The following is a 25,457-nucleotide window of genomic DNA, read 5'->3' as shown; positions in this document are numbered from 1 at the left end:
CAGGCAATTATAGCTAACTTCATCACAGTTCCCTTCGGAATGATTGTTTTTTTTCAAATTCACCACCTATATATGCACACAGTATGAATTTTCCATACCCAAATTATTCAACTTGGATATATTAATTACATACAAAAGTGTGAATTTCGAAGCCAGATCTAAGTGTCATGTGTTCCAATATTTTATCACAGTCTTATCACTGCACTACATGAAAAAGTATCCATGTTCATTCATTGTTCTAATCTAGCAGGAAATTGGCAACCTAAAAATAATACCACTGCCCTCGGATGCAAAAGCAGTGTCACAAAAACTGGGGCTTTGTGTCTAGTACAGCTCCCAAACAGGTATCTCAAGAAAATCACCTCAGTTAACAGTGGGATTGCTCTAAATCCACTTTCCAACACTTTGGAAAGCAAACATTTCCATTGTTCTGTGGCTGCAGTAAGATCAAGTCCATGCAGAATGCAAAAGGTTAAAAGGAACAATAAAGGAAACTGCCAATTGTAAGTGAATTATATTTGGCTTTGAAAGCTGAGCCACGGCTATATTATAAAAGGCATCTCTTTGCGTTGTTTACCATCACCCTGACTAATGCAGACCTTTTTTTTGTTTTAAATAATCTCATGCAAATTAGACACACACTTCCTTCCAGTTGATTGCTATCTGCAAGGAATAATCTAACCGCAGAGGGTACTGAGCAAGGACTGAGCTGAGGAGAAGGATGCACGGAAACTGTCTTCAGAGCCCCACAGAATGCAAACCCGCTCCCTTCCCCCAACATCCGTCTCACTCCTCTACAGCACCACAGCCATTGCAAAGAATTAGTCATAATTTTCACAAAGTTTTAAAAATTCCTTTTCAGGCTTCAGGGTGTTGATTTGAATAATCCAGCACCCATGACTGTTCTGCACTCAAAGGCTCTTGCTGACCCTCTTTTTTGATTGTCACTACTGCCACTCAATTTGCAGGCATCACAGCCTCTGTAAATTGTAGTCAAACACAGAAACAGAGCAAGTGAGAGAATGAAATGGGTTGCCACAAGCATCTCTTGGTGCCTGCCCCTCAGCTGCTGTATTAAAGAGCTCTTTTGTACAGGAACTTTTAGGACTTCACTGTCTGTTTATGTCCTTTTATAATATCTCTTTCTGTTTAAGGACCTCACGTACATCAAAATACTGTTCCTCTTATGATCACTCTGAAGTAGAGAAGTACTTACAGTACTGTTACCCATATTTCACAGATGAGGAAGAGGTGAGACATACAGACATGAGAAGTGCTCCAAGGTCAGAACTGAACCTCTGGCAGACAGAAAATAAAACTCAGGAGATGTTTTACCTATTTTCTGTCAAAGCACAGTAGCAATAATTGCAATGTAAAATCCTTCAATGAACATAACCAGATGAGCCACTGCATTTTCTTATTCTGACGCAGGCACTGGCATATTAGTGACAACTCTTTTCCCATCCTATGCACTGAAAATATATTTTTCTTCATTATATTCCTCCTCACATTGCTCAGTCCAGTAATTCACACAAGATTTTCACAACCTGAAGGCTACATCAGTTTTGGGGAGACATTTCTGTTTAGGTGAAATTAACAATTCTACCATAATAAAGAAAGGTGGTGGGAAAAAATCAGTTTCTTTGCGGGTTTCCAAAGCCAGCTTTATTACCACTCTAGGAGACCACCCTGAAGCAACCCCCCACCCACCTTCAGCAGGGACAAAAGGCAGGACAGGCTGTGGGGCAGGGGGTGGCAGCTGCTGGTTTTTCCCCCACACACTTTCTATTAAGGCAAAAACAAAGTAGGACAGGACAACTTGTTTAGCTACAACAAACTACATGACCACCTGAAGTTAGCACCTGGTATCACATGACTAAAAGGAAGATCTGCTGGTCGGCACCCTGAAATGACATTACACTTCTGTTCCTGGAAGCCACTGAGTCAACTCTGCTCAGAAAGAACATGGCCACATTTTAAAAGAATCATCATAAAATCCTTCTGGGATCTGATCCAGACTAATGATTCCACCTGTTCAGTCAGTGACGTGCAATGCTGGGTGACTGTTATCAAATCTGTCTCCTACGTCCTACTCTGTGCTTAGCTGAATGTTCAAAAAGGTCAAAAAGGCAAAGTCTCCTGATCCATTTTCTTTCACACATGGTCATTCACGAGGTGGATCCCAACCCAATATTTGAATAAAACCTAAGGTTTCAGAAACATCACTCCGATTTTTTCCCCTTAATTTACACTGAGACACTACATTTGAATGTAAACATCCTGCTACTGCACTTCCAGCTCAAACTTTAGTAAAGGAACCCACACATCAAAGGAACATGGACTGGTCTCAACTGTCAGGCTGAGAAATGCAGAAATAAAAGTAATTCGAAAAGTTGCTGAAAGGGCTTTGAATTCTTACAGCTCTATTCATCTACGAGACTGTTAATTATGCGAGTGCAATCTTTCAGAAACATGATACACTTTAACCCATCAGGGTGACTAAGCAGCAATCAGAACTGATAAGGGTGCTCTCACCTCAGCTGCACAGCACTAAAATAAGGAAGGAAAATCAGACTAACAGAACAATGCTAGGAATTACACAGTGAGTCAGCCAGGACTGAAAAGGTTAAAATAAAAAGTATTTTGGCATAACAAGTATAAATAAATAAATAAATAAATAAATACAGCACCAGTTTCTCTTCCTAGCTAAGCTTTTTGGAGTCTATAATAAAATGAAGTGTAATGGAGGAGAGGAGGGCAATGTCAGAGGGTGAGGGTTTGGGAGAGAGGTTGTTAAGTATCTCCCTCTCCTCAGCTGTGTTTACTCCATTTACAGGATCCCGGGTGATTGATAGACAGACAAAAGAAAAGCAAGCAGATAGTAACCCCCCTCTGGGAACATCAGCAAAGGGGATAACTCCTGACATCAGATAGAGCCCCAAACTCTCCTTAGCCACTTGTAATTAAAAAGACAGAGCAAGATATGCAAACCAGAGAAAAAGTAAAAGAGGATTTTTTTTTATTATTTATTATTAACATTTTGTTGGAACATAGAGTGCAATAAGGACTCTCAGAGCCGTTAAAAGTCGTCGGGTGACCTGCAGACCCCTATTTCCCAGAGCCTTGTATAAAATTGAATTTTTTAAACATAAATTACACGTAATGACGACACTGTAAAAACTAACAGTAATGGAAAGCTGTGCTGTATTTCATTAGCCTGTATTATTCCGTGCCACCTGATCCAGCCGGGCCTTGTTTATGAGTTAGTGTGTTAGCAGATGCCGATGGAAGCATTTGCTTCGACCTTGCTCTTCTCATTGGGGCATGAAATTACGACGGCAGCACCTTGATATTACAGCCATAAATACAGTAAACTGCAAATTTAAGCCAACGGCTCCTATTGTCTCTGAACATAAAGCTGATCGGTATTTATTTAAAAGGAGAACGAAAAAAAATATTATATATCACCTTGTTTATGGGTCCAGTGTCCCCCCTTCCCCTAATCTGCCTTATTCACTTGGTTAAATACTAAACAAACAAACTAAATCCTCTCTATTTTCTACTGATTAAATATTCTCATGAAATGAGTATTGTCTTCAGAAAACTGGATCAAAGTATTTTCACTCTGAATAAAGAAGGGCAAGTGACTTGCTTAGCATGTCTTGGAATGGAAGAAACAGAACAAGTACTACAACTTTTCTTTGCAGTTTTATATATATGAGAAGTTCAAAACGGAAAATGAAGAAGTTGCTTCTGGTCACTCATTCACATTTGTGTGTAACATGTATGCATAAGAATAAGAAACATGCTTTCTTCCAGTTTCCTATTTAAAAATATCTCCCATGTTAATACTATTTCAGAACAAGGAGGGGAAAAAAAAAAGAAATTGCAGTGAGGTTAATTGGAGGGGAAAAAACCATGGGATTCCTTCTCTGAGGCAGCAAAGAGCAGTGAGAATGCAGCAAACAGTGAGAATGCCTCACTCTCCTATGGGCATTTTGGGTAAATACCCAGTAAAATTTATCAGAGGGGAGAAAATCAAACACAAAGGCAAAAGGACATTGTAATATCACAAAGCATACCACAGCATAAATCACAGCATTATAAGTCAGTCCAAAATGCATTTCACTGGTAGTTTCAAGGCAGGGAAAATACAGTTTCACTTGCAGCAAGAGAGGTCAGGTCTTCCTCTTCTAGTGTAAAGTAAGCCCCTTGCCTATATGAAGTATGTTATCTCTGTTCCATAGAAAGAAAGAAAGAAAGAAAGAAAGAAAGAAAGAAAGAAAGAAAGAAAGAAAGAAAGAAAGAAAGAAAGAAAGAAAGAAAGAAAGAAAGAAAGAAAGAAAGAAAGAAAGAAAGAAAGAAAGAAAGAAAGAAAGAAAGAAAGAAAGAAAGAAAGAAAGAAAGAAAGAAAGAAAGAAAGAAAGAAAGAAAAAGAAAGAAAGAAAGAAAGAAACCTTTAGTAAAAGCTCCCACTACTAAGCTGTACATTTGAGGGGTCAAGGCACTAAGAGGAGAATTCAAGGAACAACATGCAGGAGGAAAATTAGACTCATGCTCGGGATTCTGCAATGCCAAAGTCCCAGTAGATGGAGTGCTATCACAGCCTCAACAGGATTTGGACACTCTTTCTTGAACAATTCTTCAGGCAGCAGACAGCATAATTCAACAGGTATAATTTTTGCTCCACAAACAGTTCAAACTAGAGAAAAAAAGGAAATAGCAACATGACTCTAAATCAAGAAAGACAGGTCCAGAAATCCTCACCAACCCGAACTACAGAACCAGAAGTTTTGGTACAAAGCCCATTTACATTCCTACACAAACAAGTATATGCAAAAACACAGAATAAATTCAAACTTGGGTACCTTCTTCGGAAGACCTGCCTATTACAGAATCATTCTCAGAACAGCATGGTCACCAAAAAAGACAGAAGAAACAAGCCTTTCTGTAACATAAATAAAAATCTCTCCTAAAAATGGAAGGAGATTTTATTTTCTCATCATCTGTGATGGTGCTATTTTTATTTTTGGGTCTCTTGCCTCCAGCTTTTCCTTTCTATTATCATACGAGCATAAGCACAATCCCTGATGTAAAACCTCCTCTGAGTGGACACTGGTAGATTATGTCCACTTGCCTGCTGCATGGCTAGAGCTGGAGACACAACAGGTGTGACTAACCTGGAAGCCAGGGGTGCCACAAGAAACACAGGACGAACATTCTGCCAGTTCATGATGTGAGAACACTACATAAGAACTAAAACCTCTGCATATTTGAAATTATTTCAAATTAGTATCTACTTGGAGTTTGAAGGCTTTGAAGACTATGCCAGGATACCAGTTCCAAGGTAGCTTATCAAGAATAGTACATAACCAGGGCTCTGACATCTGTTTAAAAGAAGTCCTTAGAGATCAAAAAATCCAGCTAATGGAAGAGACACTACTCCAGGAACCACAGCACTGTCATGACTCGTTACCACAACTGACAGCTCCCTAGAAATAAGACCAGGCATTCAGAGAAAACAAGTATAAGGTACACTAACCAGGTAGGTTTCCAAGCATATCCAGCCTGTGACCTGTAAATTCCTGCTGCTACTCCTGCTCCTGATCCTCATTATTTGCATCATAATACTCCTCAGAGATCCCAGAAGGCATTCACTGGGCAGGTGTGGTGCCAGGAACTGCGCAGACCATAGAAAGCAGTCAGACCCAAAGCATCCAACAAGCAGTGTGAAAGAAAGGTTGCAAAGAAAAACCCTGCACTCAAAAATGAAGTAACTTGCCCAGAGTACATATCAGGCCTATGCAATTTCCTATTAAATTGGAAACTACAACATGAAACATTCTGTAAGGGTAAAAGAATATTCATTTCTTCTACATGTTCATTTCCAAAAGCAGCCCGGTTTGATACATAGCTCTTAGGAAACCCATGCACTAGCATAGCTTATAAAGCTTACCACATATTTTAATAGCAGCAGTGACAGAAAACATTTGTGCTTCAGATCCATTTATTTTGTGTGAACAAAATATATTTTGTTAAGCAGCTTGTTGAGCAATAATAACAAAATTATTAGCCTTTGGCTACTCTTTGATCTGTGATATTATCTTTAGGAGCTTCTAAATAGAAAGCCAGAGGTGGTCTTAAATTCAAGTAAGGTAAAACACCAGCAATAGAGGAGGTTTGGTTTTGATCTACCTTCGGAACACCAATTTTAAATTGTATTTCCAACAACTTGAACCAGCATGTCACAAGAATTCCAATGCTGATCCAGAAGGAGCTGGCCAGGGGGGATTTGCAGCCAACCAGACATTTGTAACTCCAACTTCTTTGTTACAGCAGCGAAGAATCCCCAGGCCTTTCTGTGGTATGGGGGTGAGCACACACTGTATCAGGTCTGATCTCGAAGCCTGGCCCTAACTCTGGATCAGTCACTAATTATCTGGGATTACTGGACTGGGCTGGCTTGCAATTCTAGAACCTGCCACTCTTTCTGCCAAAATCGGCATTCAAAAGAAAGGAATCATGTAAAAGAGCAACAATTTCAAGTCATTTTATGAAATTTTTAACCAGATTTTTCAAAATATCTGAAGGATGCCTTTGTTTTATATATAAGAATGGGGATATCTGTCCTGATGCACCATTTCTGTTTCCTTGCATTACTCTGGAATTACTGATTGCCCCAAACACACTAACAAGAGCACCTGGCTATTTTCTGCCTTAGACAAAGAGCAGCCTCTGCAGACGAAGATGAACTGCAGCGTGAAGAGCAACTTCCCTCAATGTTATTTATTTCCTCTTTTACTTTGAACTTTAGAAGGGAACAAAACAAACACATTTGTACAGACTCATCACAGGAAAAATCATATTAAGTGTCTATAAATGAAATTGGAGTGTTTGAAGAACACACAGTGAAGCACTGAACACACAGCGTGACAGGGCACACTGGACACTCCCTCTGTCAGGAAGCTGCTATGGGGAGCATGGAGAACTCGTAGCTACAGCTGCACATTTTAAGAACATGTAAAAATACATGGAAATGTAAAGGAACCAACAGTGGGTGTGGAGCCATGAACACATGTCTCTTTCTGACAGGTATTTTCTCACAACCTTACAGAGCATCTTGGCTCCTCTAACAGTGTCAGACACCTGTGAGTCAGGTAACATCACACTAAGAAGATAAGTTGAATTAAGAAAATTACATCTAAATGCTACATATTCTGTTATTATGGTACAAATGTTTCAGGTAAATTTGGTTTGCCCTTCCCCCAGAAAGACAGAGATGCTACCACACTATTATTAAAAGAAACGTCAGCAAGAATTCATTACAGATTATAAATCACCCTCATTCCTCGTTATTCTGTTTTTGAGAAATTTTTTACATGCCATTAAAATATTTGCTGAATGTTACTAGAAAGGAAGCCACCTGTAAAATTAAAGGCTGATGCTGCCAGTAACAGTGTTGAAATACCTTCTGTTTAAAAGACAAACCTACTTTGTAATTTTTAACACAAGTATATAAATATTTCTCCACCCACCCTACACAATTTTGTTGGTTACATCACATCCATTTAGACAACAACTATCTATGTCATCACACAGGATGTTAATCTTGGGTGGGGAAGAAAGAAACAATAGTAAATTAACTATTAAGAAACCAAGATTAGACATTTAAGCAGGGTCCTTCATGATGAAAGAACAACAAAGACAAAAAACATTAGGGGACAAGTCAACAAAATAGAAGAAGTTTCAAAAGATCATTTTTCATCTTTTGGTTTGTTTATTGCTTTTTTTTCTCCCCTTGTGGCTTCCACAGGGCTCTTCAGGGCTCCAGAGAAAATTAAAGAGCCTGGATTAAACGCCCAAAGGACGACTAATGCTAACAATACTAAAAATAACGAGGTTAAGTGGTGTAAAAACTATGGTGACCACACACGGAGAACTGGAGTGGTAAGGTAGAAAAGGAGTTTCATCATTGCTCCCTCGGGACATGCACAGAACACAGTAACTGCTTCTAGTTCTCTGGGGTTCCGATTACCATGCCAAACACACCTCCAGAGTTTCCTTATTAGTATAATAAAAAGCCTCTACACATTTGTGTTCTATTCCCAGCCTTGCTATTGACCTTGTGTAGGCCATTTAACCTCCATCTGCCTCAGTTTCTATGCCTGTGAAAGAGAAAGAATATTACACTGTATCTGTTCTAAACCATTTCAGACTGGCACAATCATCATGTGCAAAGACTGACAGGTTTCAGAATCTATACATGCCTTATACACACTTGAGTGCATATAAAAAATAATTTATTCAAATAACATATTTATTTGGTACATCATCTATGGAAATAGTTTCAGATTTCTAAATCTCATGAAGGACTCATGGATTGCTTTGATTGGGTGCTAAAATACACGGCATTTCTCTGGTCTCCTTTTAGCCCAGTGCTCCCCTCAAAATCCAGTCACTGGGGTTGAATATTCAGTAAGGAAATACAGAAATATCTGTATTTTTAACACTTTCTGTTGCCTTCTAATGTATCACAAAAATTCCAGCCCAGGAATTAAAATGGGAGTGGCAATACAGAATTCACACAGAAACTGGAGTGAACATTAAGAAACACTTAGGGCCATGTTCCTGCAATATAACACAAGTCAGATGAGTAAGGAAGGCAGTTGAAGCAGTTCAAAGTACGAGGACAGCTCTTGGAGTTCCTGGGCTAGGAAATATTCCCTAAACAAAGGAATCACTGTACAAATAAAAAGAGAGTTAATAAAAATGGGAAGACACCCCCTTCTGAGCACTATGTAAGACTGTGTCTCCTCTCTGGGATGATAAAGTGGACAAACATCACTGTACAGGTCTGCCCAAAGGGCTGTTCAGGGTGGAGGTCAATGATGAAGGGCTAAGGCTGCCCTCAGCAGATCCCTCTCTCTCCACGTGGCTCTGCACCCCACAGTCTCAAAGCACACAGGAACCATGCCAGGCACAGGTACAACACTGTTTGATGTGCTGCCTAAGGGACAGATCCCTGAGCAGCAGCTTCGTCCTTGGTCCCCAGGGATGGCACAGCCCCCAGACTCCTGAGTGCCAAGCGCAATGACGGCATACAACAACTCAGCCCTTACAGCAGCCACTGGGAAAAAAGCTCACAAAATTGACTCAGATTCTTTTCTTCCTCTATTTCTTCCCTGGTTTTCTTTTACCGCTACTGCTGTCTGCCTCAGGTGGCCTGGCGTGGAAAACGCTCTCCTTTTATGATGAAATATGTGGGACCAGGTGAGGCCCTGACTGCAGAGAAGCCAGCAAATGGGCAAGAGCAGTTTGTATTCCTCCTGACAGTGCATATGCTGCTGAATGCCACTCTCAACTATCCCAGCTTTACGAGACACACACACCAGCACTCGCTTTACCCGACACTAAACTCACACCTCGCAAACAAATTATTTAACTACTCTATCCCCCAAGGAAGACAGAGATCATTTCAAATGCAGATCCCTGCTCGTCTCTCACATCCACGCAACGGCCTGATAGGTTAAATGCTGCCATTTAATTACAGTAATGGAACCTGCTATTTTTTGGTTCCCTTGAATCCTCTCTCGCTCTCTTTTTTAAACACATACAGAGTCATCTTTTAAACATGCATTTTATATCCTGAGTTTAACAGCTGCATTCTCCTGGTTACTTGAAAAGCAGGAGTAATGATATTCTGATATTCTTTCCAGTACCTCTGAGCAACAGTCTTTTAAACACTACATAAAAAACACAAGCTGGGGGATGCTGTAAGAAGGGATCCAGACTAACACTGCAGAGGCCAATCTGCCCCTTCATTTACTTAGATGGTTTGTGCTGATTTTATTGAATAAAACCAGCTTAACCTCTTCCACCAACCCTCAAAGCAGCTGGGGTTGGAATGGTGGATAAACATGAAAATGCTTTAAGTAATTTTACTGAAAATTCTATACAGTACGTCACAGTGACAATATAGCACAGTATGGTTGTATTTATAGCTCTATGGCTAGCAGTCAGAATTATCTCGGATCTAACTGTTAATATATCTGCCTCAGTGTCCCCACCTAAAATTCCTCAGTTTCCCACTAAAATATGGAGTTTGCAAACTCTTTTGAGAATATGAAGGTCTAATGAAGAGGAAAAAATGTAATCTGAAATGCTTTAAATTAATCTTATAATCTTGCCATTTCATAAAGGGTGTCAGAAGCCTAGTCAGCTAATATTTGTAGAGTACTTTGAAGATGCGAAGTGGCATAGAAATATGGGAAATAGGTGTGTTAAATTCTTGAGCATGCTGCGTAACAGCTTTTTCTCAAGTGAATTCAGGAAGGAGGCTGTAGGTGGCCAAAGCCCAGAGAGTTTTATGGTTAGTTATTATTAAAGAAGGGCATGTAACACAGCACTACGAGCAACACAACAACTGTTAGTGGATTTTACATTTCATATTGCATAGCAATCAGAAAAAATCCAGAAGCAAAGTGTAGGCACTTCCAAGTCAAAATAAATTCTTACCTATGCTAAGGCCACAACACTCCTAGAAAAATACCCATATTATATCTGTCCTCAGCTTGATTTGTCCTCTAAATGTGGAATGCTTATTTATTTGTTCCGTGGTAGTTGGCTCACAATCAGCCAACCAGCCATGCAGGGATATTGCCCATCTACATTCTCTGGTATGGATATCCACTGGTGTTTCTAAAGGATGGAATCTTAAAAGGTGAGGTAAGGCAGAGACAAAGACAAATTTAATTTTATCACCGTAAAAAGGGACATTTCCACATGGGCAGCAAGGACATGAATATCATGTGTATGCAGGGGTGGGGGGATTATAAACGCATTTTTGGCGAAATTCAATAAAGCTGATTCCACTGCATAAGGTCAGCAATTTACTTTTAAAAAATGATATGATTGCAACTTTTAATATAACCCATGTATTTGCTGCAAGATGCTCTAGAAGATTGTGTAATGTAACCACCTGACCTCTCTGCAGGAGCAGAGATCACCCCATTTACCCTTTATTGTCTTGCTAAAAGCAATGCACATTTGCACGGCATGACAAAGTCAACAGCTTTTACTTCAGGGCGCCTCGGGTTTCATGAGAATGAATTCTCTGCTCCGCTCCAGGAGAAGTGGAGTCACCTGGACTAGGCTCCAGGAGAAAGAATAGCAAGGAATGAACCAAAAACTAAATTAACCTCTTAGTTAAGAAAAGAATGATTGCACTCCAGACTAAAATTAAAGAGTTTGCAGCAGAAAAGCAAACTGTAGGATTTGATGTTCAAGGGGACCCAAGACATCATTTTAAACAGAACAGATAAGTTGTATAAGAGATCCTATAGATTTATCTCATACAGGAACTTACTTTACCTTTCCTAGCAGGAAAGTATCATTAAGTCTGAAATGGATTTCAGCAGAACACCACAGACTATCCTAACTACACTCCTTGTTTTAGCCTCAAGAGGGAAAACTGTCTCCTTAGACTTAGAATACCAGGTTCGATCTCAGAGCAGATCAGAAGCTGAATTCATTTACTTGTTCTCGGAAGACTATGGGGAAACCCTGAGCTGGATGACCATGAAAAACAAATTCCTTCTGTCACAGAAATGTTTTTATACAAACATACATAGATTTCTTCAACCATCTCAAGGTGAATCTTTCTTCAAAGGTCAAAGCTGCAGGGCCGGATTAGGATTGCACGCAATCTGCCTGAGCCTTGACATTCTGACATTCTAAAGTTTGCAGCTTTCCCCTCCCATACACAGCTGATGGAAGTAAACTCCTAATCTCTCTGAAAGTGTGGCTTTTACTGCAGTACCTTCAAAAATCACACATGGCAGCAGCAAGAACTCTGAAACAAGCATATCAGAGCAGTTTATGAACATAGCTAACATAAATCTTACTGAGTCTATAAGGCAAAAGTGGTAATTAACCCCATTTTACAGATGGGCAAGCTGCAAACAAGAAATTTACCCAAAGCCAAGGATGCAATCATGTCTCAGATCTCCCATGCCTGCTTTTAGATTGTAACTACAGAAGTGACTTTCTCTTGGACTTGGCATTTACTTTCACTCAAATGCGTTATAAATAAATATTTAAATTTACAAGTCAGACTTAGGGGCTGGGTCTTTTGTGCCCATCACTAAGGCTAATGATTTCAAGCCTTGGAATATAATGGACTATTTTAGCATTATCTTCTAGGTAGGCTTCAATTCGCTCTGCTGTAATCATATTGTTTTTTCAGTACTACCAGGAATGGAAACATTACTTTGTCAGTAAACAAGGCAGATATGACTCAAAATACACACTCAATGAGCAATAGGAGTTAATTTTGCAAAGCCATTTTTAACGGCTCTTTTACATTAAATAGTCGCTGTCAGATAGCCAAGTGGAGAGACATCATTAAACCCATGACATTCCAATTATTTCTTAAAATTAAGCTTACAAACAGCATTTTATGGCATGCACAACTTCCTAAGCATCAAACCAGTCTGTTCCAATTTATCAATAATTTTCAAGCCAAGAAAGGACTGGCTTCCTTTGTACACTGCATCACATGGGCAGTTATGTCTAACCTGATATCGGATGGTTTTCTGCCCTATCATAAATGACTAGTGACTGGGACAAGAGTCAGAGACCAGCAATAAACTGATTTCTCCATGTTTATAGGGACTAAACAGACTAGTTTTTCCAAACTTCCTTTCAAATCTTGAGGAATTATAGTGAAGGGTTTCTTCAACTATATTCTTCCCAAAACCCACCAAAGAAGCACCATATCTGATTCCCAGGATGTCCTAAGGTTGAGCAGTTTACCACATTTTTATACATTCCTTGTCACCAAAGAAGCCAAGAAAATCTGTACAGTTTATGACAAGTTCAGACAACACAAACAGTGGTAAAATTGATGGGGGAAAAGAGTCAGCATGATGAATAGGCTGGTACTGAACAGAAGGTGACAGATTCGCATGCAAAAGAGTGGCAGGACAGGAAGACATCTCCTTCTAAGCAGATGGATAGTGATTCTCAATCATTTTCAGGAAGAAAAAAGAAGGCAACTAATACAAAACACAGAAAGGTGGAACTAATTTCTGAATCACAAGCACATCTATTCCTCTGCATTATGATACTCCAGGAGTGGAAATGTGTATGTTGAACATTATCAGCACTGGGCAAACACAGCAGAGTGCCACAAATGGATGTGATTACCCCTAATGCTGATTTAGATAGGAACTGGTGTGAGTTTGTTAGCAATGACAGCTTTCATTCTCTCACTCTTCATTCTTAAGTTCCCTAATAAGCTCTTTGGGAGACAATCACATTTCCCCATTTATGCAGGGTTGTGTAGAGCCAAAGCTTGGATGGGAGGCACCTAAAGAACAAACTGGTTGCATGACAGGTGTAGGACATATTTTTCTTTAACCTAGCAAAATATTACAAGGCACACTAGCTGTCTTGCACAGTCATAAACAGAGGCACAACCATCTTTAGTAATTAAATATCCCATGGTGCTTTTCAAGAATCTTAGTAAATTTTTTACTCAGTAATTACATTCTCTATCCCTAAAGCTCCCTCTGCAAGATCACTTAGATAAAGTATTCTTCATTTCCTCTCCTAAAAATCACAAAGTGATGTTGAACAGCTGCTGTCATCTACCTCAGAGGTGGATGCGTTTTAGTGGGAAGCACAGTGAGATCTAGATCAAACTGTGATTCTGATAATGATAGATGATAACCCTATAAACACCATCCAACATGCTCCATGCAGCTAGCTGCAAAGTTTCCATAGCTAATGGGTACAATGTGCTCCAAAATCCTGAAATGAAAAGTATCATTAAAATGCAGAATGTGCTGACTTCCATGCAACCTCTACATTTCTGTAAGTCTACACAAGATGTTAGTTACTTTATGCTACTTGAACACCTGCCGCAAACTTCTTAAATAATCAGAAAGCACCTCCCTGCTTCTACCTATGCTAGTGAACTTTCTCTTGCTGTGTGCTGATTTGTACTAGAAACTTAAAACATTAAGCATGCTCTTGCAATAATTTTTTGCTATCAGTATCTGAACTCCAGGTCTTGCTTGTAGCTTTGCAAGTGCAAGTGATGAGGTCTGTGCAGGCATTGGTGTGAGCAGCTAGAGAACAAGTTACCTGAGCTGCAAGGACAAAACAGGACAAGCCTCACTCACACAATCAGTTGTGCAATTGTCTGGTTGGGATAGTGCACCGTTTTTACAGTAGCTAGTACGGGGCTATGTTTTGGATTTGTGCAGAAAACAGTGAACAGATTATACCTGTGTCCCTTGATCAGCTGGGGTCAGCTGACTGATCCTCTCATGCACTTCCAGCCTCCTCACTGTTTGGGTGAGAAGTGGAAAAGGCCTTGGCTCTGTGTTTAAGCACTGCTCAGATATAGCTAAAACACCTCTGTACTACCAACACTGTCTTCAGTACAAATCCACCACAGCATCACCCACACTAGCCACTATGGAGAAGCCAACACCAGCATAACACTGAATTAAAGCCCTTACTCCTTTTCTTCACCATCTCTCAAATCCATATCCTGACAGGAAGTTTCAAGAGAAGGACAAGTCACCTAGCATTCCTTGAACAGTCAGCACTTATGGTCTAATCTCACATTTGTGTATCAAACATGGTACTTTCTAGAAAAGAATAAGGTTTGGAGAGCCAGAGCAGTTTGGCCTAAATAGGTATTTTGACACCGTAGGTTACTAACTCTACTTTTCCAGCTGAGTTGGCACTGGACTCCATTGGCTTGCATTGTATTTTCTTCTCAAGAAAAGCCTTTGCAAAAACTGTCTGAGCTTCACTGAGACATGTTAAAGAATTAATTACAAAGTAAAGCTGAAGGAGAAAATTAATTTTGGAAACACAAGAGGTTACTTTTCTTTTCCTCCCTTTTCTGGAAGTGGGGGAGGAAAGGCAGTTATTTTCATCTTCATGCTGGGGGCAGGAGCTGGGAGCTGTCCAGTCGATAACCTGGCCATCAGAACAAGGTTTGTAATTAAAAGGTCAGTGACCTGGAAAGCTGGGGCCTCACTCTCAGAGCTTCTCAGTAATGACGGCACTATTAAATTAAGACTGTTATGAAATCAATGCTAAAAAAGCTTTCATGGTAACGAGATTCCATTCAAGGACATGCAAACTGCCTCATGAAATGGACTTAAATTATTATAAAAAAAAAAAAAAGGAGTAATAAAAGAGGGTTAAATTGAAATCTGCTGAAGAATTTGCTTTTTTTTAAGCCCTCCAGCAGTAGGCTGTGCCCCCATCCTTCAGGTCCTGAAGGTGATTCACTTGGGTTTCTTTGACAAAGGGGGAAAGGCAGGTTCAACTTCCAATAATGCAGACTACAGAAAGAGGAAGAAATTTAAGTCAGTTTTCGACTGGAGATTCTGGGGCTGACAGCATTTGTTTCCAGGGGATCAAGTGCCTTTGAGCTCTGACTGGGAAAGGCATGTAGAATTAAATAATTTTTTCATCTCTTCAGGAATCACCATAGTCTGGCATCTTGACACTGGAAAAATTTTATGGAACATTGATGCACTGCAGAAAACCTTCTGAGTGGACATTTTCCCAACATAACTCAACAACTGTACATTAACTTGCTTTAATGCACCTCTGTTCTTCTATCACTATTATTTCTGAGCTCCTCATATGCTTTCATCAGTTCCCACAATCCCACTCTGGAAAGGCATTACTGTAGTCATTTTACAGATGAAGAGAAAAAGCAACTAAGAAAACAGTTCTTCATCCAAGAGGACACAACAAGTCTGTAACCTCATAATTTTCCCCTTCTCTGCCCCAAAAACCCAGCACCCTGAAAACAGAGCTTCCCATGTATAGTGCATTTCCACCTCCTTTCTCTGTCTTGCCAGAACTTAAGAGATTCAGAGCACACAAAATTAACAAGCCACACGAGTTACCGGATGGGTAACTGAGCAGTGCAGGACATCTGAGGCACAACAGTTAAATGACAGACACATTTCCACAAGGGTTTAAGCCCCACATGCTGTCTAATTACTCCCAAGGCGCCGCTGATTCTGTGGCATGTCATCAGCAGAATCAGCGAGTTGGACAAAAAACAAACAGCATCTTTTTTTTCTTTCTTTTCTTTCAGATACTCTGAGGGGAAACAGCTGTTTTTCCCTTCATCTGAAGAAGTTCATGATAAAAAGGAGGAAATGTCATAAATTACACAAAATGCCAGTGTAAGCTTCAAAGAAAATGATAAATGACTCTAATAACTTCATGTTTCTCATTAATGCCTCTGTATACGGGAGTTTAAAAGTGCTTAAGACAACAGAGAAATCTCATCTGACTTTTGAAAGCCCTTTTACAAATCCAGGATACCCTCACTCTCTCAACTGTCATCAACACTCTATCACCCCATGTGCCAGAGAGAGCAGTCCAGCACCACCTGAACTGCACAGAACCAGGAACACCTGATTTCAGCCTCTGCAGCTACTGTTTCACCAAACCCAGTCCAGCTGAGAATCCTGCAGAAACTTTCATTTCTCATCTCTCTAAAATGTACTAAACCAAATCCAGCTCCTACACTAAAAGGAAATAAAATTGATTGGCCTTTATGAGGAAGGAGATGCTTCTAGAAAAAGAAGAAAATATTGTAATTCTAGGCAGAACCACCTCTGTGAGTCTCAGAAGTGAAATTTCTTAAGGCAAGTCAGGCTTGCAGGACCTTTTTCAACCTTTTTCTACCAGACAGCCTCAACTGGGGATAAACATTATCACTGGGATGACAGGGACTGTACATCAGAGAACACGGGGAACAGCCTACCAAAGCCTGTAGTCCCTCATTTACTCGGGCCTAAACCAGCCACGACATCTGTTTCAAGAACTGACTCCATCTGCTAGACCACATAGGTATCATGCCAGCACGGAACACAGGCCATATTCCATATGGACATATTTCCAGTGACTGCTGGGTACAGGCGTTACTGGACCCTACTCCTTCCTATCTCCTGTGGTTAAGTTTAGGAAAAAAACAATTAACACAGAGAGAAGGAGCGCTAATTAACACACAGGAACAAGCAAACAGTTCTACCAAACCATTTCTGCTCTTTAGTAATTATTAGCCAAGTAATTCATAAGAAGTATTAGTCTGGCCACAGTTTCTCTGCGCCTCCATCTCCCCACCCTTCCTCTTCTCCCAGTCAGGGATTTATTAAAATTAAACAGATTAGATGGAGCTCCTGATACGAAAAACTGTTCAGCGAAGCCTGTGGTGGGGAAGTGCAGAGCAAACACCAGAGACATTTGTCTCTAAATTGCTCTAAATACCTTCTGCAAATGAAATTCTAACCCAGCTGTGTTGAGAGAGAAAATGAGGACTAACTGGTCATTGTCAGCACAGAAGAAGATCAGGCAGTTATAATATTGCACGATATACTGAGGGCTAAGGATCTCTCGGCAACAATAGATTTTGTATCAGGTTACCCCGGGTAATCAGCACAGCTTTTAGGCTCAGCTTTCCCTTGCTTCATTGCTTCGATGATAGAGTTGAAATCCCCAAGCTTTTATGATTAATTACTCCCCGTAGGTCCACATATTTCAAGGAAAAACTCATGGTGCACAGCGACCAACAGGCTCCAAATTTTAATGTCATCATGATGGCAGGGCAGGGCAAGCAACATCCCTGCGTGACTGGAATGTCCTCTTAACTGGCACTAGGACAAGGAGCGAAAGGATCACACTCAAAATGATGTGCCCCTGAACTACTTGTCATGACATCATTGCCAAAACACAAGGCTGCCATTCCCTTCTAGGTTCTCTGCTACTCAGGATGAGCAAACTGGTGCATATATTTGAACTCTCCATCTCATGACTTCAGGTCTCAGGCAGCTCATAACTCCAAACAGAAAATTACGTATTTCACAGGTTTCCCTACTTTTCAAAGCTCAAGATCTTTAGCTCTAGAATTTGATGTACCTTGAAGTACTTATGACTTCAGTGTGTATGCGGGTCACTCCCACTCTGAAGTTTGGAATTTGTGTTTTCAGTATCATTTCAACACCTTCCAGTGCTCTACAACACACGTAATTAACTTCAAGTTAAAACTGTTGTTATTTATCTCTTGTGGTAAGCAATATGGTCCCAGGACTGTAGCAAAATATAGACTGAACATCACCTGGAATGCACTGCCTTTTGTAGGATAAAAACTTTAGAAATAAAATAGGAACAAAAGACAGTTCCACTATAAGTCAGAAAGTAAAATAAATTTTATGTAGGCAATGACCAAAGTATGCTGCACCTCACTAAGATGATATAGGATTTGTCAGGATCTGTTCTATCCCTGCTATAGAAAAGGGCTAAACTCAGTCAGTAGTTTACCATTTCAGCCTGAAAGTCAGGTTGACCCCAAGCTTGACCTTAACCTGACCTTGTTGACTTTTACCAGGTTCTTTGCCTCTCTCTGGCTCTCTTTGGAAACATTTGACCTTTTCACCCAGAGATTGGCCATACTAATGCCAGTGTCAGTAAGGTTTGAACTGACCAGCTAGTCCACAACTATGAACTGTCCTCATTGCAGAAAAGATCTGATAACAGTTAATCAGAAATTTCCCATGTGTCTTTTGTATTCTACAATTCCACATCTGGGGCAAATATGCACTAGTCAGTTGGGAAGAAAAGAGACTGATATTTCTTATAAACTTCAGATCTTCTTTTGGGACAGACTAATTGCTTTGTCCGTAACATCTAATATTCCACAGCAATACGTTTTGAATTTACATTAATTCAAGGTCCCCTCATTATCACTGAGATCACAACCCAAAGAGTTCATACCTTTCTTCTTCAGGAATGCTCTTCTGGTTGCAAGAGGACTTTGGCGGACTCGTGGATTCTGTAAAAATTTCACTGCTGTCACAATCTGAGGAGGGTAAGAGGATTGGAAAAAAAAAAGAGAGAAAAGATCTAAGTTAGGCATGGTCAAATCCCTATTTTATATTAGGCATTGTCAACTGCAAGGCAAGACAAGTATCAGAGTTTGCGGTTGAACTCTAAACAGACAGCACAATTATGGTGTTTAGCCTAGAAGTTTCTTGTTTAATTACTTTGGGAGCAGCTCCACCTGTACAAAAAACTCCTTTAAGATTATTACACGCTTCTGTCACTTACATTGTGATCTTCTTACCTAAGGTGGCTCCTACAGTTAAAGCCAGCCTTGAATCAATGCATGTGATCTGCAACAGTTGGCTTATTGTAAGAATGCTTCCTTTCTATCAGACTTAAAGCTCCCTGCAGATTCTAAGAGATTAAGGCCTTTTCTGCCATCATTCTAATTTATTGAAAGCAATAAATAAACCTCAGCTTCTCATGACTAGAGAAGAAGCAACTTCACATGTTTTGGATCACATAACAACAATCAAAAAAGTCACTTGGAATGACACAAATGGGTAGGCAAGTAGTTAAATTTATATTGCACACCAGCAAAAGCCACAGATTACTTTTGTCTACAAACTGACTTCTACATCCTTCTTTAAGACAGAGCACCTAAAACAGAGCACTTACAGAAGCAAAAGGTAAGGTCTGGGATAATATTCAATGGCATCAACAACAACAGCACTAGATATTTACATTTCCATTTAGTGCCAGTGAAAGGTATTTGATTTTTTTCTTCACAGGGTAGTTCCATTTCCCACATACTTCCCTATATTGTTACACACGTTATTACATGTTACTGCACCAGTGATTCCCTCCACTTTTATACAAAAACATCTGTTCTGATTGTGGCATCATGAGGGATAATGTGCTAACAGCGCATCCATGTGAACTAGTGGAAGAGATTACTTCCCTTCTCTAGTGCTAAAATTAACCATCCTAATATGCTAGACCCATGTTATTCAGGTCTTTAAGAGTTTATCTTAAAATACAGTTTCTGGAATTCAGTTCCAAAAGGGTTCCAAAACTTTGACAGCAGAAAAAGAAGGGAAAATACAGCATCACTCCTGAAATCACTAAGTTTCACTTTGTGTTTGAATCAAACACTTCGAATATGCATTTCTGGTCAGAGAGCAAAGTTCTGATGGGTTTAATGGCACTTTCAATGTACTCCTCAGTGCATTCCATCAATGTTTTTTTCTTTTAAATTGCATCTCTTATTTCTTTAAATACATTAATCAGGCTAGTGTAGGCAAAACGGATCCATTGGACAATGCAATAAACATGAATTATCATCTATCCAACATGCATAATGGCTTAAAAATACATAATAGCAGGTGTAGTTTAAATGATTAGTTATTACACCTGTGGTGGGTCTGATTCAATTGGGGAAAATCATCTTTAATAGGTTAAAAGGTTTAGATCACCAGGCTTCCCTTAAAGTGGCTGTAGAGAGGGTATGATGGAGTACGCTGTCATTACTAATTCATTTAAGAAAAACATGGGGGATACAGCAAAGAACAGCATAAACGAGCGAATCCAATTTAAACATCAGGTAAAGCAGAAAACACCTTTTAAAAAAGCATGATAAATGAATTTGGAAGAGAGATGAAATTGACATATTTATTTTAACGGGAATTTGACAAAGTCCCAGCACACTTCAAAGTTGGGAGGATAAAATGAATGGGGTATTTTTAATTCTCTTCATTTTCTTGTTTTCCTGCATTTTTTCCCTAAGTTCCATTCAGTAATTTTGAACCACAAAACAGCAGAGTAAAAACCATGCCATATAAAGCACACTTTGGCTTCATTTATGTGCACTTGATCTGTCTCCAGCTGAAATGCAGGTGACAGGCAAATCGCAGATTTAAACTGTGCTGATATTCCTGTGCCAGATGCAGAAATATAAAGCACCCAAACTAATAACCTTAAGATAATATGCTGAATAAGAAAGATGCCCAAATGAGCAGACCGACAGACACGTGAACGTATCAAAGCCACTCTCCTTCTAACAATAATTACTTGTTTGTGTCTTCAGACACTCCTTAACACTCCCTCCCACATTTAGTGAGATAGACACGAACAGCCTGCAGACTTACAGTTCTGCAAGCTCTTATATTTAATTATCAATTTTTAAGTATTACAAAACCTGTGAGAAATAAGCAGTATTTTTCATTGTCCTGATTCAATCACAACCATGTGAACATTTCATTGATTCTAACCCTTTACTAAAGCTTATTTTTGCCTTATAAAGATGTAAACATTTTGGTAGTAAATTTCAGTCCAAAATAAACTTCTATTTTATCTCTCCCCTGCATTACTTCCTCCATTATTCACAGCCTTTTTAATCTTAAAACAAAATGAAATTACAAGCAACAACAACTCCATAAAAAGAATCCTGGACATGTATTCCTCCCTCCGGTAATCCCACGTTTCTCATACTGTGTTTACATTTACCTCTGAACATTACTATAGGCTGAGATGAAATGTCTTCATTTTTGTAATTAATCTCGTGTACATGAGTAACTTACAAAGCAATTTTGGCCATGTCAAAATGCCAATATTTTCAACAAACATACACAAGAATTTCCCTACCTTCTATGGATCATTTTCCTTGCACAAACAAGAGCAACTGCACTCCATAATTTAAACAACAGAAAAAGGAGGAGGAAGATGAGAAGACTTGCAGTCCTATGTACAGCCAAAAAAATCATGTGGCAAATAGCACTCTGACTCAGCTGCTAACATTGTTCCATACTATTTCTGTAGCATTTGTAACACTTCTCCAAATTTTTATGGTATTAGGACACTGCCAAATAATGAGCATTGTATCACTGTGTTGATTCTTAGATTGCCAGCATGCACCATCAAGCAGAGTGGCTTTATCTAATGGATCAGGTACTTGTATTGAAGAGAGTGTATTTGGTTTTTAAAAAGCAAGTCAATCCCATAAACTTGATTTCCCACCACCACCTCTCCTGCAGCAACAGGATCCACAAAGACATCTTTCTGACTGGGAAGAGACGGGTGGAATCCTGCAGCAGGTCATATCCTATAGTTTGATTTTCCAATTAAAAGATCAGTGGCAGTATTCATAGATTATATTTGCAACTGGACAAATTACATAAATTCAGGCCAAATATTCTGCTTCAATGTCAAAAATATAAAATAAAGACAGGAACTTTATTGCAGACGCTATGGAAGAGCAGAGGGCTGGCAAAATTCTGGGCCAAAGCACAGCACTTGGACGTTAACTTAGCAGCCAAGGCCCTTCATCCCTAATTTTCCCTCCCTTTTGTGTTAATGGGGAAGATAAAGACAGCCTTATTTCTTATTGTGCTCAAAGCTGCAGAGTTTCCAAGAAAGCAATCTAAACTACTTTATCTGTTGCTTGCATTAAAAAAATCAACTACGAAATTTAAAGTACTGTGGCAAATGCCTATTCTCTACCAACTCAGAATTAAAAAAACAAAATAACAGAAATGTAAAAGATCTTTACCGATAAAAGTTACAAAGGATTTGGTAAGAGAGTTCCACAGGGAAAACAGACTCAAAAGCCACCGGGAGCCCAGCCTGTAAGAGCTCTAATAGATTTCCTAATACCGGGAACCCTCTGTAGGTTATTACTAAACAGCATTTGTTGATAGACTGAGACTTTGAGATGACCTGTGATGTAAAGGTTGGGTCTGAATTATACGTTGCAAGGGATGGTATTTTGTCTTTCTGAGTGGATCAGTATCTGTTTAAAAGCAACACTTCTTTTCATTAAGCAGAGGCGGCCCAGGCCATGAACTATGCACAGACAGTTTACATTACATGTGCGGAAGCAATCAACACTGGCAATATACATGACGTATGTAAAAGAAGTTGGAATTAATTTTTTTCCAGTGTATTAAAAAATAATAATATGGCAGTATCAACAAACACTCAACCTATTTCAGCCAGAGCAGAAGGCCACAGCTATAGGGCAAATGGAACTGATCAATATATTAGCCTACAGCAACACCCCCTCAGTGTACGGCTGTATGTTTGCAAGGCTCGGAAGATTAAATTGTCTGTGAAAGGTTTCTGCACTCCTACTCTAAAGGAGATACCCAGAATCCTGTTAACAAGCATCAGGCTGAAGCCAACTTACGTTTTAACAAGGGCTGACTTAAAGGCCTGGCACAACAGTGAACAAGAAAGCCCCTTGCAACAGAAATGCTGTGTTTTAGTAAGAAATCAGCGCCCTGCCAGGACTAACTTGACAAATATGGTTATCGGTGGCACACGGAAATAGTTGCAAAGCAGCTGTTAATCAGGGAAACACATCATAGAACGCTGATGCCAGCACTCGGGAAAAATGCAAGGGGCTAATTATGAAGCCATATATCTCCGTAAGGAGGCACCGCTGCCGCGGCCCAGCCGCGCTCCCGCCCGGGACGAGCCGCGCCCGCGCCGCGCTCTGCTCCCCGGCGCTGCCGCGGAACTGCACTGGCCGCTCGTGAGGGAAGGAGGAGCGCCTTAAAGCTCCTGTGATTTCACTGAGATTTAAATGAAAACGTACAGAAGCCCAGGAATTATTTCAGTTGAGAGATAACCTAGAAACCAAAGTTCGGCAGATCTCAAAGTTGGATGGAGAAAAGTTTAAAAATGCTGTAACAACAATGGCAAAGCCCTCGTGTAAAACAGTGAGGGGGAAAAAAATACAGTTGAAAGCAAGATTCATGGGGGGCAGAAAAGCAAGATTCATGGCAACAAAGGCGAGGAAGAACACACTTTGAGGCATATCTGAGATGAAGAACTTGGAACTAAGAGAATACAGAATAGCAGCCAAAAGAAGGAAAAAACCAAAGCACCAAACAAATAAACACACACACACAAAAAGACACACACACACAAACAAAAACAAACAAAAAAAAAAGACCAAAAATAGCCACAAAAACCCCACCCAAAAAGCAACCCCAAAAAAAAAAAGTAAAAAAGAAAAAAAAAAAAGAAGCCAAACCAAGGGAAAAAAAAATTAAAAGGGGAAATCCTAGGTGCTCAGAACTTGGACTATAAGTGACACCTATCTCAGCGGCACCCACATGAAGGGTGAGGAAACTGACGCTGGCCGCGTCCCTGTCATGGGCCCGCTCAGCCTGGAGAAAACGAGGTTCAGGGGGAGCCTTTTTGCTCTCTACAGCTCTCAGTCAGGAGGTTGTAGCCAGGTGGGATTTGGGCTCTTCTCCCAGAAAACAAGCGACAGGACAAAACATAGTCTTAAACTGCATCTGGGGAGGTTCAGGTTGGACACCAGGAAGAATTTGTTCACAGGGTGATTGGACATTGGAAGGGGCTGCCCGGGAAGGCGGTCAGGGAAAGCCCGGACGCGGCTCTCAGCGCGCTGGTGCAGCTGACAGGGCAGCGCTGGGTCACAGGCTGCCCTCCATGGTCCCGGAGGTCTTTCCAAGCCGACCCTGTGAGGGCGAGGCCCGCGGCCCCGGCGCTCCCTCACGGCCGCCGCGGCCCCGGCGCTCCCTCACGGCTCCCCGGCCGCGCGCGCGTGCCCCGCGCGCCCCCTGGCGGCGCAGCCGCCGCCGCGCTCCCGCCGTCAGAGCCCCAAATTAAGTGTTTTCACTCAGTGGAAATGAAATGTTTTGCAAGATGAAACAGAAAGAAAATTGAGGTTTTAGGTAATTACTAGTTGGCATTTACATATCACAGGCTGGTTCAACACCTATTCATTTTCCTCTTTTATTTTCAATTTTTTAAAATTGCTCATTAAAACGAACACATGACAGGGACGGGGGGAAAAATTGCTCTTCCTCTTTTTCCCGAGGACTACAAAATCCAGATCTACTTTAAATACATTTATCTATAATTATCACATACAAAAAAGCCTTACTTAATTTACATGAATAGGGTGACCAAAAAAAAAAAAATTAAAAATTATAAAAGCCAGAAAAAAACGCATGTGAGCTGTCAGTGTGTTGTGCCTGCGGAGTGCCGGGGCCAGGCTGGAGCGAGCAGCGATGGAGCAGCTGAGATCCCCGGTGTTCTGCCACCCCGCTGCCATCCATCCCACCCTGCAGCTCAGCTGGCACACCGCGCTCTCGGCTGCCTTCCTCCCCTCCAGCACACTCTCCCCTCATCTCCTCTGCTACTCCCACTACAAAGAAGTGACTCCACACAGTCCCTGCTTTCAACTTCTTTGTTCCAGGAGCTACTCCACACTTCCTCCAGCTGCTCCTGAAGGCGTGACCTTTCCACCTCCTTCATTCACACCGAATAAGCCTTTCCTCACATAACCTCACCACTTCCAGGGATCCTGCTCTGCAGCTCCAATCACACTTACACGCTCTCAGCTCGGTCTAGTCTCCGCTCAGGTTCCCTTTGTTCAATTAAATACATCTATCCCATGCAAAGACCTTCATTTTCCTGCACCCTTCTGCTTTTCCTTTAATTTTAACCTTGTGAAAGTCTCATTTAACCCCATATTAGGATTTAATCCCATTTTAGGATACAATTTGTATGAAAAATGCTATATAAAATAAAGTTTTATTGTATCATATGTT

General features: G+C 40.4%; 1 protein-coding gene across 1 annotated transcript in view; it reads right to left on the bottom strand.

The window, feature by feature from the left end:
- PEX14 (peroxisomal biogenesis factor 14) overlaps nt 1–25,457 on the bottom strand; it is a 66,878-nt gene that overhangs the window by 16,502 nt on the left and 24,919 nt on the right. The window contains exon 3 of the mRNA XM_084220321.1: nt 18,823–18,907. Within this exon, the coding sequence (XP_084076447.1) occupies nt 18,823–18,907 (85 nt within the window). The remainder of the gene's footprint in view (nt 1–18,822; nt 18,908–25,457) is intronic.

The sequence above is a fragment of the Fringilla coelebs genome, assembly GCF_963513975.1.
Source record: "Fringilla coelebs genome assembly, chromosome: 22".
Classification (NCBI taxonomy): domain Eukaryota; kingdom Metazoa; phylum Chordata; class Aves; order Passeriformes; family Fringillidae; genus Fringilla; species Fringilla coelebs.
This window is presented reverse-complemented; position numbering and strand designations above follow the sequence as displayed.